Below are 13,339 nucleotides of genomic sequence, written 5' to 3'. Positions count from 1 at the left end.
TCTGAAAACCTATGTTTTAATACTCTGTAAGCCACCAAGAAGGGATTATCTTTGTTCTTAGAAAAACCACCAAAAACCTTTGGAAAGTGATCTCTTTGAATCAATTGATCAATTTTGTTATTGAAATTCTGTGTTCCTTTTATTTCCTGTATTTCTCTACATGATTAATCTGAAATCCAACATGGGTTTAAGAGGGATCATGGAGATTAGTGAGTAATCACCTTTTGAATTCATGGGTTAGGGAGATTAAGGGTGATTAGGTTAGAACTAGGATGTTTTAGTGTAGATCATTCATATTTCCTTGCTAGTAGAGTGAACATAAAGCATCTTCTGAGTTGGCCACTCAATTGTTGATCCTTAGGCATTTCTCACCCGAAAGGTGTTCGATGAAATGCCCGAGACAACTCTCCTAGGCTTTTAGCATGCTCTGCCAAAGACATTTGTTGTTAGAGATGCTAAGATAGCTAATAGACTTGTTAGTAATGATTGCTTTCATATATTCAACCAAAGACATTTGATGTTTGAATTGTGTTTAGTAAATGAACATTCATCTAGACATAGAGTTTGTTTAGGATTGCGTCTAAGCTTAAGGTTAATAGATTGATTGATCGTTTGCCATCTTTAGTTCGAAACTTGATCACCCGAGGTCTAATCCCTATATCCATGAGTTCTCTTTTCCAATAGTTAAGAAAGTATCATTTAGTTATTCCTTTTAATTAGTCATAGTTTAAAAACCCATCTAAATCATTGGTTGCACTTAGATTAAGTGATTACTTGCATTCTCGGTGCTTTGATATCTCTCAGAACTGGTTCGACAATCATTTATACTACAACATTTGTCTTAGGAGCCTTGAAAACTCCTAACATCAGTAAGCCAAGACTGGTAACCAGTTTCTGAATCTCATAATAAGACTCAGCTGACAAATTATCTATAGGCAAATACTCTTTAAACAAATCAGTCCATGCATCCATACAAACTTCATGTAAGTTATGATCAGTTTTGATATTCATCATCCTAGCTGCCAATGACAATTTAGAAAGACCTTCTCTACAACCTTCATAAATTTGCTGATTAGCTGCATCTAGCATGTCGTAGAACCTTTTCGCATCGAAGTTAGGTTTCTCTACATTTTCTACTTATGCAGCAACTACTGAGGTTGTTTCACGAAATGCATCGGTAACCATGTCGTGCATCCTAAATGATCTTTACTTAACCAAGAACATGATAAAAGTTATATAAATCCCAAAAAGAACTACATAGATTCTAGGATCCTAAGCAAGATCAACCAAACAACAAGGAATTCAATCAGCTGCTTCTTCAGTGTTTTTGCCTTGGATGTGGTGTTGCTGATGAAACGTCATACACTTATACTTTATATTCTATTTGATCTCTTAAATCAGTTTCTATTTCAGCTTCCTCTTGAACATGTCTTTGAGCTTCATTTTAAGCTTTCCTATGAGCTACCTCATCAAGCCGCTATTACTTCATCCTCCTTTCCCGAGACTGAAAATTCATAAATTATACTTGTAACCAACAACGACAACAGTAGGTTTTCAACACTAAAAACATGTATCATACCTCTTGAGGAGACTTTCTTGAATTGTGGAATTCCTCACCACATAGACCACAATATTGTTTTCTTCCTTTCTCTATCTTTAGGTGCCCACACAACATGAACCAATCTTAAAGAAGTTTGTACACCATATACGTCCAGATTTCATAAGGGGATAGTCATATGCCCTTGGATCATATTCTCTGAATTAGCTAAGTTTTCCTTGAAATCATATTCTAAGATTTCATAAGGAGATAGGCACAATAAGTTCAATGTGTATGGATGATTAAGCTTTTAAGGCTGGTGTAAATGTGTCAAGCACAAGAATGATGTTCTGTATATTCTCTGCAAGGTTCGGCAAGTTTCCATTGTACTATATATATTGTCACATCTGTACATTAATACGTTCAATATATAAAACATATTCATCATCTTTTCCTATAGGATGTACCAAACTAATATATAATAATATTCCAAAAATATTCACTTGAAAATTAATATTTTGATTTTAAAAATATATTGTTTTGAGAGATATAAGAGTTTAGGTCAAAAATATTTATTCAGATAGATTTTATTGCTGATAGAAATTTATATCCAAATGATTCTATTAAAAAAGTTTCTAAAGTAAACAAATATCTATAATCATCCCCAAAAGTAATTATCGATCCAACCCAAAGCTGGCCTATTGATCATTTTCTGAACATTCTGAGATCGACGGTTAAAAAGCCATCATCTTGATGGGACATACTAGAGACTTGGTCTCCCATATCGGTAATTGGAAAAGATGTTAAGTAATATTTAAGATTGGTCCCCCATATCACCAATTTGTTTTAGGTTAAAAGTTCATCTAACTTCACACGATATCAAAGCCCGATCCACGCAATCAATTTACTTCATCCAAATATATTGGCTTTACAGTACACAAAAGCCCATGATAATAAAAAGGCCCACTATTATTTTTCAGCATTTGTTTCAGACTTTCAGCTTCTTCTACACAAACAAGAGTACAGACACATCAGAGGAGAGCAATGGAGTTTTACGACGAAGACAGGCCTAGATTCGTATTCCGATCTCGTCCTTCCTCTTCTCGCACGGCGGAGGAAAACGATCCTAAACCACCTAACAAGATCTTCATCTCAGTGTCTGTCGCTATCTCTCTCCTCGTTTTATCACTCTCCTTCTTCTACTTTGAATCAGAGCCTACCAAATCGCTCCTCTTAAGGCTCTCAATCTCCGCCCTCATCGGTCCTTTCGCGCCTTCTTCTCTCACCGGTGGTAGAATCCGCGTCGGTTACGGTCAGATCTTGGAGCAAGAGCAGATAAACGAAGATCTATCGATGGACAACGAGCGCGAATCGAGGAGGAACAAACGATCTAATAAAATGGAGAGAATCAGTTTTAAGGTAAATAAACAGATGCTTTTTTTTCATTGTAGTTATTCGATTGTTTCTGTGTAATCGTGGTGATCTCTCCATTGAGTGTGAGTAGCTTGGAAGATTAGATTTGTTAAAATGGAGAGATGGGAGTTGATGAAATGTAAGTTGCATAGAGTCATAATGTCATGGCTCGTGTTCTTGATGTTCAAAAAATTTCGTATTTTACCCTGAGGCATTTGTTTACCATATTTTCCATCCATCATGTATTCATGTCAAACCAACCCCCATCTGATATTTTCTGGTCAAAATTTATGCTAAATGTAATGCTTTGTAGTTTGAACGGAACAATACAAAAGGTATATACTATAATGGGTTTGGTGAGAGGGAAAAGGGTGGGATCTTGGCATGAAATTGGTTTAGGTTCATAGTCGTTTCCAGTTTATGATTTCTATTCCTAGTATAATATTATTGGTAGATACCTATCCTCTAGGCAGAAGAACTACAATAGAATAGAACCTCCATAAGCATTGTGGTAGAATCTCGGCAACCGTATTTTGGCAAGAATACCCCTTGCATTCGATTACATCTTATTTTGGTAACCTTCCTTTGAGATTTGCCCAAAAAGTACATATGGGATTAAATTCATCTTAAAGTTAACTCATGTACACAAAGTTTATCTCAAAGTGTTTACACAACTCCCTTTTATGTCATAGAGTTTCTGAATTTGAATCTATTACTGAGACATGATACATTTAAGGCAGGGATATCTGACTGGATTAGGGAAACTATGATGAGAGGAAGAAGAGTTTTGTTGTTTATGCTTGAGTTTTCAAGAGTTTATTCGAGGAAAGTGTCTTTACAGACATACAAAAAAAAACCTATCAATATGCCACAGGAAGTAACATTGATTTATTTATTTGGGTAACTTTAACTTGATAAGCACCAACATCGTTTGAGTAACTATAATTTTTTCCTAGAACATTTTTGTATATCAAAAACATTACTGAAATTAATAAATTTACTAGTAAGAACCTTCTAATAATTTAGATGTTATCATGTGTTATTTAGATTGTGTTGGTTCACCTACCAAGTTTCCTTACCAAATAAAAACTTTCCCATGTTAATTCTTTTATTTGCATGTAAGTTTATGGTTCTAATGGTCGAACAGTCAAATACTATATTTTGAATATTAGAATTGACACTCGGTAGATATTTTTTCTATATGATTTACTTTTGGAACGAGAGGAGGACACTGAGGTATGCTACAATAACACCTATCTTTTATCATTGGACCATATGTTGCAGACACTGAATCATGCTGATATAGAGATTTTGTGTAGTTAGTTACTCGCAATCACCGGTTCAACTATAAATTTCTAGGCATACCTCCTCATGGTTACAATATCATTTGAGTGAAGAAGTTATGACCTGAAGCAAAGCTACCATAAAGTTTGATCCCGACAAAAAAATAGAATTATGGTTGGGTTCTTCTCCTAAGATTATATGTTGCTTCATTGCTCTTCCAAGCACACTTATTTATCAATTATTGGTGAGTGCTTTCATAGGGGTTGATTTTAGTTTTATCTTTCACATCATTGAATAATTCAATGAGCCAGCGTTAAAAAGAACATTTATTTTATGTTATTTTTTATTGATATACAAATATATTTAATTTTATTTAAACTTTTTAAAGATTATTTAATTTATTCTACTGATATTTAGAGAACTTTCTTAAAAATTTTGGAATGCCGTACTAGAATTGATACAACTGTAGCTTCCAAGATATATTTATAGTTAATTAAAAACATTATATTTGTCTTTGTTATCATATATAACATTAATATTTCTGTGAAAACAAAAGAATGTAATAAATTTTTTTTATGTCACATTTTTTACAAAAATTTAAATATAACAAGAAAATAAAATATTGTTAGCAAAATATCAAAAATCTTTGTGACTTCAATTCGTCTCATAAAAATTAAAACTCAATTAATAAAGGAAAGTTATTTTTATCACACCATACATGATAATATAATATATTTTCAATAAAGTTGTTATTTCATATTCCAAATTGGAACATTTATGGTATTATATATTGGTAAATATGTTCAAATTTAGAATATTTGACCAATAGGATCAATATTAAAAGACGTTATTTAATGTTTTTGACTGACTTGATTCATCAAATCTATAAATGTGCAAGAATGATAAACAACTGAAGACAAAATTTTAAAGATCTTCAGCATTTGGATTCATTAAAGAAAAGAATGGCTTCCATAAATTATGAATTTTTTGATATTATTGGTGAACTCATTCTTATGAAGGAAGAATCAAAAGAAGACGAAGAGCATGTGAGGGTGAGTATTTATTTACACTATTCGTACTCTTATGAGCTTTGTTTTTTTTACTAACGTTAATTATATTTTGTGCAATTTAGGGTTTGCTTGAAACTTTAATCAAATGCCTAGATGAAAACAAGATTGTTTTGCCCATCCAACTACGTGAAGGAATCCTACATTTAAATATAACAAAATTACTTGACTATCAAATAAAGATCTTAGATGGTTGGATTGAAAAGAAAAATAAGCTTATTGAAGCAATTGAGGCTGTAATTGAGGCTTCCTCGATGGAGGAATGCTCATGTGAAAAGAAAAATAAGCTTATTGAAGCGATGGAGGCTTGCTCGTTGGAGGATTGATCGTATAGCTCAATGGCAAAAGTCTTAACCAATCAGAAACCCAATTATTAATATATGAACATCATTCCTATGTACCACATAATATATGATCAAATTGTCCTTTGTTTCTTCATCTAAAGCTTTTATGGAATAATAAATGAAATGCAATTATGTTGTTTATGAATCTATATATATATATATATTTTTTTTTCATCAACTTATACAAACTCGTACAAACTCTGTAAACGAAACCGGAGGATCTGCATCCATGTGGACGACAAAAGACGATTGCTTCCTAACACTGCGTACTAGTCTATCGCCTTTGAATTTTGCGTACTTGGTACATAGATGATCCATGATCGGGTGAAACTCTCTTTCAGGATCTTGACATCTTCTAAATAATTTGCAAAAGCTGTCCATTATTCTGGTTCCGAAACCATCTTCACCAATTATGAAAAATCCGTTGCAAACGTAACCTGAAATTAACATAGATTCCTCATCCATTCCATTGCCAGAGTAGCGCTTCCATCTCTGCATGAAGGGGAGAGATACTAGCTCTAACATTTCTTGCCCCCAATAAACCTTCAAATCCTTCTAATGTACTGAACCAACCTTGTCCTGAAAAGGTATCACCCTCTTTCCATGAGCCATCCGAAAAACACCATCTTCCTGGAAATGACGACAGGGTCGTATCTACTATTTGTGGTATTGTCCTCTGTTCATTCAATATTTGTGCCTTAGCCCACAATGTTGATTATGTTTCTGCCAATTTAAGCGTATTCAAAGGTTCCACATCCAGATTACTGAAAACTTTATTATTCTTGGCTTTCCTGATATACCATAGTATATATGCAAACTGATGATCTTCTATCTTCGGGAAAACTCTCTAGTACAAATGATCCATATTTGTGAAAAGAGAACTTGGTGTAAAAATAGCTGGATTTGATGGTATCTTTGAAAGAGGCCAAACCTGGATTGTTGGAGGACATTCAAAAACCACATGGTTTATGGATTCCTCTTGGGCTCCACATCTTCCACAACAAATATCCCCTTGTATCCTTCTAGCTTGTAAATTCTTCTTTACAACTATACATCCTGTCACTAATTGCCATAGGAAATGTTTTAATTTTGGTGGGCATCGTATTTTCCAGCAGAACGCCTTCAGAACATCAACTGTGGGGCCAATCAGTAATGATGGCATTACCAATAGAAATGTTATTGAACAACCAAAAGTAAGTGAAATATATACTTTGTAAAAAATTGTAATACTCAAATGTGCAAGAATGATTTAAAACTATAGAAAATACAATACCTAATTTATCTAAATCAAGGATATTGGCATTAAACTAACTTATTGTATGTGGTTTCCCCAGATCTAGCGCCGAATTAGTTAATCAAATATTATATGGCTCTTTCAAAAATGACTTAAAATTAATGGTCAAACACAAAACTAACCTCTTTTGAATTTTTGTTTTGCCTTATTCACCGTTAAAGTTTAAATAATCACAAAATGCCATTACTTATTATTTTATTTTTTTCAAAATAAGTTAAGTTTTACTCAAATATCCTCATTTTCATCACTTATTACAAAAAAAAAAAATCATTGTTTTTAATATCATAAGCATCAGTAACAACGTTTTTATAACACAACAACCATTAACAACTAAAATCAAGCTTTAAATGCACTAAAAATTAATTTATACATATTTTTATCTCATTTCTTACAGACAAATTATTTATCTTGAATATATCTCTTATTTCATCCCAAAAACTCAAACTCAAAATATTGAATGGTCTGCACATTTGACGGATGACTGGTCTATCTGCCTGTGACAATTCAAGAAATTTTTTTTTGGTTATCCATAATTTCAGTTACTTTTAGCATCCAATTTTATCAAGAATAAATTAGACATATATCTGTTAATTTCAGTCATTTATAGGGCTACCTTTATTTTTCATCAACCTTATTGGTTTTGGATATTTGGGGACACGAATATGTACCTTTGGAGAAGATTTATGAACCCTTGTTTTTTATTTCTAAATATATTATGAATTATTCATCATCTTTCTGCGGACCCTGGCAAGTCATCTTCGTTGACGACGTACAAGAATTTCTTTCGGTCGGGTTGGGGTCCGCTGGAATGCTGGCGTTCAAAGAAGATCTTGGAGGAAGAGCAGATCAACGAAGATCTCTCAACGGACAATGAGTGTGGATTGAGGAGGAACAGACTATCAAAAAAATGGTGCCAATTAGCTAGAGAGAGAATCCGTTGAGGTAAATAAACATGAAGACGCAATATGCCTTTTGTTCGTACCGAGTTCACTCTAAACGAGTAAATAACGACGGAACTCGTCAGTGTGTCAGTTCATAGGCGTTTTATTAATAGATCGGAAGATAGAGTGATTACAAATAAGGAAAGTGATCAGAAAACAAGCCGAAGATTGGGGAGCTTTGGCCGGGAAAGGTAGAAGTTGGTAAGAAGAAAGAGTGAAACCCTAATTCTAGCCGCCCAAATATGTGTGTGTATTCTTGGATCCCTTTCTAGATTCTCCTTCCTCTCCTTAAATAGTCGGAACCGCAGCTACTTTCGGTTGCCCTAACCTAACGGGCCTTCGGTAGTTGTCCTTCGTAAGTGGGTCGACAGTTGGGCTGGGCAACCTTGGCTTGGGCTGAGCAGCCGCCTTCTCAGATTGATTGGCCGAATATCTATATTTCTCGGGCCTTGTTGGTGAGTGTAACTCGGTCGCTACACCTTTTTTTTCATTGTAGTTGTTAGATTGTTTCTATGTAATTGTGGTGATCTCTCCATTGAGTGTGAGTAGCTTGGAGGATTAGATTCGTTAAAATGGAGAGATGGGAGTTGATGAAATGTAAGTTGCATAGAGTCATAACATCATGGCTCGTGTTCTTGATGCTTAAAAGATTTCGTATTTTATCCTGAGGAATTTGTTTACCATATTTTGCATCCATCATGTATTCATGTCAAACACAACCCCATCTGTTAGATTCTGGTCAAATTTTATGCTGATGTAATGCTTTGTAGTTTGAGCGGAACAATACAAAAGGTATATACTATACTGGGTTTGGTGAAAGGGAAAAGGGTGGGATCTTGGCATGAAATTGGTTTAGGTTCATAGTTGTTTCCAGTTTATAATTTCTATTCCTAGTATAATATTATTGGTAGATATCTATCCTCTAGGCTGAAGAACTACAATAGAATAGAACCTCCATAAGCATTGTGGTAGAATCTCGGCATCCGTATTTGGGAAAGAATACCCCTTGCATTAATTGGCATCTTATGTTGGTAACCTTCCTTTGAGATTTGCCCAAAAAGCACATATGGGATTAAATTCATCTTAAAGTTAACTCATGTACACAAATTTTATCTCAATGTGTTTGCACTACTCCCTTTTATGTCATAGAGTTTCTGAATTTGAATCTATTACTGAGACATGATACACTTAATTCAGGGATATCTGATCGGATTAGGGCAAATATGATGAGAGGAAGAAGAGTTTTGTTGTTTGTGCTTGAGTTTTCAAGAGTTTATGCGGGGAAAGTGTCTTTACAGACATACAAAAAAAAAAACCTATCAATATGCCACAGGAAGTAACATTGATTTATTTATTTGGGTAACTATAACTTGATAAGCACCAACATTCTTTGGGTAACTATAATTTAGTCCTAGAACATTTTTGTATATCAAAAACATTACTGAAATTAATAAATTTACTAGTAAGAACCTACTAATAATTTGGATGTTACCATGTGTTATTTAGATTGTGTTGGTTCACCTACCAAGTTTCCTTACCAAATAAAAACTTTCTCATGTTAATTCTTTTATTTGCATAAAAGTTATTGGTTCCAATGGTCGAACAGTCAAATACTATATTTTAAATATTATAATTGACAGTCGGTAGATGTTTTTTCTATATGATTTACTTTAGGTTCAACGTAACTATGTTTACTAGTCTTTGTTCATCATATTCTCTCTAATAGTCTCTTATCAGTCAATTCTCCGCGCTCTCAGTGTATGTCGCTCCTCAATGGCACCGGAGAGGGTCTCCTTTCTTGTTTTACTTTGTTTTTATTTAGCTCATGTGTTTTCCATGGAGGTTTTCGGAGTTTAGACATTATTGATGGTCTTGCTTTTATGGATCTGGTGGCCACTCATGATCTCCAGAGGCAATTATTTTTAGGATCCAAAACCTGCTAAGGGGAAGAAACATGAGTTTCTACAAATTGTCAATGGCTGGTCAAAGGTGTGTTGGTTAGTCATATCTTTCGTTTTGTTTCCATCCTGCCTTGATACTATTATACAAAAATTCACCCACATTGGTAGTCGGAAGGGATTCTAAGTAATATATAAGACATACAGACTAATCTATTTATCACAAATTGGTTTTAGGTCGAAAGTACATCTAGGTTAACAATATTAGAGACTAAGTCTCCCACATCGGTCGTTGGTAGGGATCCTTAGCAATGTATAAGATATAGATGGGTCAATCCACTTATCACCAATTGGTTTTATATTGGAAGCTCATTTAGTTTAACATGGTATCATACCCTGATCCACACAATCTAACTTGATCCTCATCGATCCAACCCAAAATTGTCCATTGATCATTTTCTGAATATTCCGAGATCGACGCTTAAAAAGTCATCATCTGATTGGGCGTATTAGAGACTAGGTCTCCCATATCGGTAGTTGAAAGGGATCTTAAATAATATTTAAGATTGATGGGCTAATCCACATATTACCAATTTGTTTTAGGTTGAAAGTCCATCTAACTTAACATGGTATCAAAACCCGATCCAAGCAATTAAACCCGATCCAGATCGATCTGGCCCAAAGTTGGCCCATCAACTTTTTTTTGAACATTTCGAGATTGACGCTCAAAAATCCATCATCACGAGTGGGTGTATTAGAGACTAAGTCTCACATATCAGTAGTTGGAAGGGATACTTAGTAAGAAATAATACAAATAAGCTAATCCACTTATCATTAATTGGTTTTAGGTTGAAAGCTCATCTAGCTTAACAAATACATGGCTTCGTCGTGAGCTTTTAGCTTTATCTTGCATTATTTTTATGGTTTTGCTTATTTTCGCATTTCTTGTTAGAGCCTTTTGACAGGTTCACTGAGATGATGCTAGTCTTCGTTCATGTGTTCTATCCAGGTTGTGCTCTTATATGTTTCCTCGTCTCAGGCCTCCCATGTGCTTTTCTAAGCGGGGCGAGATTTTTTGGTGGTCTGGTTGGTGTTGTGCCGCTCCGCCTCCTCTTGCTAAGTCTAGATTTTTCTCGTGTGTGTTTTCGCTTGAAACTTGTGGAGTATAGTTATCTTCTTTGTGGCTCCATAGTTGGTTTATTCCTCCCTTTATTGGCCTATTTTGGTTTTATTTTTGTGTTATTCAAGCTTGATCGTTGTTTTGTGTTACTTTGGTGCGGTTCTTAGAATTGTTCTGCCACCACCATTATTAAGTTATCAGATAGTTTTTATAGTATTGTTGTAGGTTAGATGAATTGCACTTGTGGTTTCGATGTGTTCTTTGATTTCCTTGGCCCAAGAATTAAACAAGAGATTCATCTTAAATCAAGTTTGCGCTGATATCAGAATATGAAGGAGATGAGAGACAATGAGCATATGTCTATGGTGTACCCTCAATTTTGGAACGAGAGGAGGACACTGAGGTAAGCCACAGTAAAACCTATCATTTATCATTGGACCATATGTTGCAGACACAGAATCATGCTGATATAGAGATTTTGTGTAGTTAGTTACTCGGAATCACCGGTTCAACTATAAATTTCTAGGCATACCTCCTCATGGTTACAATATCAATTGAGTCAAGAAGTTATGACCTGAAGTAAAGCTACCATAAAGTTTGATCCTGACAAAAAAATAGAATTATGGTTAGGTTCTTCTCCTATGATGATATGTTTTTTTCATTGCTCTTCCAAGCACATTTTATATCACTTATTGGTGAGTGCTTTTATAGCGGTTGATTTTAGTTTTGTCTTTCACATCATTGAATAATTCAATGAACATTTAGTTTATGTTATTTTTATTGATATTTAAATATATTTAATTTTATTTAAACTTTTTAATATTATTTAATTTATTCTATTGATATTTAGAGAACATTCCTAAAATTTTGGAATGTCGTACTAGAATTGATACAACTATAGCTTCCAAGATATATTTATAGTTAATTAAAAACATTATATTTGTCTTTGTTATCATATATAACATTAATATTTATGTGAAATCAAAAGAATGTAATAAATTGTTTTTATGTCACATTTTTTACAAAAATTTAAATATAACAAGAAAATAAAATATTGTTAGCAAACTGTCAAAAATCTTTGTGACTTCAATTCCTCTCATAAAAATTAAAACTCAATTAATAAAGGAAAGTTATTTTTATCACACCATACATGATAATATAATATATTTTCAATAAAGTTGTTATTTCATATTCCAAATTGGAACATTTATGGTATTATATATTGGTCAATATGTTCAAATTAAGAATATTTGACCAATAGGATCAATATAAAAAGATGTTATTTAATGTTGTTGACTGACTTGATTCATCAAATCTATAAATGTGCCAGAATGATAAACAACTGAAGACAAAATTTTAAAGATCTTTCAGCATTTGAATTCATTAAAGAAAAGAATGGCTTCCATAAATTATGAATTTTTTGATATTATTGGTGAACTCATTCTTATGAAGGAAGAATCAAAAGAAGACGAAGAGCATGTGAGGGTGAGTATTTATTTACACTATTCGTACTCTTATGAGCTTTGTTTTTTCTACTAACGTTAATTATATTTTGTGCAATTTAGGGTTTGCTTGAAACTTTAATCAAATGCCTAGATGAAAACAAGATTGTTTTGCCCATCCAACTACTTGAAGGAATCCTACATTTAAATATAACAAAATTACTTGACTATCAAATAAAGATATTAGATGGTTGGATTGAAAAGAAAAATAAGCTTATTGAAGCAATGGAGGCTGTAATCGAGGCTTCCTCTATGGAGGAATGCTCATGTGAAAAGAAAAATAAGCTTATTGAAGCGATGGAGGCTTGCTCGTTGGAGGATTGATCGTATAGCTCAATGGCAAAAGTCTTAACCAATCAGAAACCCAATAATTAATATATGAACATCATTCCCATGTACCATAATATATGATCAAATTGTCCTTTGTTTCTTCATCTAAAGCTTTTATGGAATAATAAATGAAATGCAATTATGTTGTTTGTGAATCTATATATAAAATGGTATTCTTATAATTAAATATTTTTGGTTTAATATTTTTTTACCAATAGAAATGTTATTGAATAAACAAAAGTAAGTGAAATATATACTTTGTAAAAAAATTATAATACCCAAATGTGCACGAATGATTTTAAAACTATAGAAAATACAATACCTAATTTATCTAAATCAAGGATATTAGCATTACCCTAACTTATTGTATGTGGTTTCCCCAGATCTAGCGCCAAATTAGTTAATCAAATATTATATGGCTCTTTCAAAAAAGACTTAAAATTTATGGTCAAACACAAAACTAACTGATACCACTCAAATTATCCTAAAGAGTGATTTATACTCTCTCAAATAAGAGGCCGAGTTATAGTACTTAGAGCAGCTCCATTGGTTAGAGACCCTTATAGGCTCTAATGAATAAATTAATAATTAATTTTGTGATTTGAAAAG

The 13,339-nt window shown here is 33.3% G+C and overlaps 2 protein-coding genes across 4 annotated transcripts in view; one reads left to right on the top strand and one right to left on the bottom strand.

Moving 5' to 3' along the window:
- Window positions 1-1,525: 1,525 nt before the first annotated feature.
- Window positions 1,526-13,339, bottom strand: part of LOC117131727 — a 30,305-nt gene continuing 18,491 nt past the window's right edge. The window contains exon 2 of the mRNA XM_033284052.1: window positions 1,526-2,971. The gene's annotated coding sequence lies outside the window, so the exon portion shown is untranslated. The remainder of the gene's footprint in view (window positions 2,972-13,339) is intronic.
- Window positions 2,534-12,885, top strand: LOC103853638 (transcription factor MAMYB). 3 transcript variants are annotated; one of them, XR_004454902.1, is made up of 5 exons: window positions 2,757-2,956; window positions 3,264-4,478; window positions 5,133-5,286; window positions 5,367-12,383; window positions 12,464-12,885. XR_004454902.1 is itself a non-coding variant. In XM_033284054.1 (3 exons), exons 1-3 carry the CDS (start codon window positions 2,582-2,584, stop codon window positions 5,625-5,627), a joined length of 669 nt encoding a protein of 222 aa, XP_033139945.1. In that variant the 5' UTR covers window positions 2,534-2,581; the 3' UTR covers window positions 5,628-7,376. The 3 variants fall into 3 exon arrangements, 1 of the variants encoding a protein (XP_033139945.1); XR_630302.2 differs by lacking the exon at window positions 3,264-4,478 and having other exon boundaries at window positions 2,754-2,956; XM_033284054.1 differs by lacking the exons at window positions 3,264-4,478; window positions 12,464-12,885 and having other exon boundaries at window positions 2,534-2,956; window positions 5,254-5,286; window positions 5,367-7,376.

The sequence above is a fragment of the Brassica rapa genome, chromosome A02 (assembly GCF_000309985.2).
Source record: "Brassica rapa cultivar Chiifu-401-42 chromosome A02, CAAS_Brap_v3.01, whole genome shotgun sequence".
NCBI lineage: Eukaryota > Viridiplantae > Streptophyta > Magnoliopsida > Brassicales > Brassicaceae > Brassica > Brassica rapa.
The sequence above is the reverse complement of the archived record's forward strand: the minus strand, read 5'-3'. Positions and strand labels throughout refer to the sequence as shown.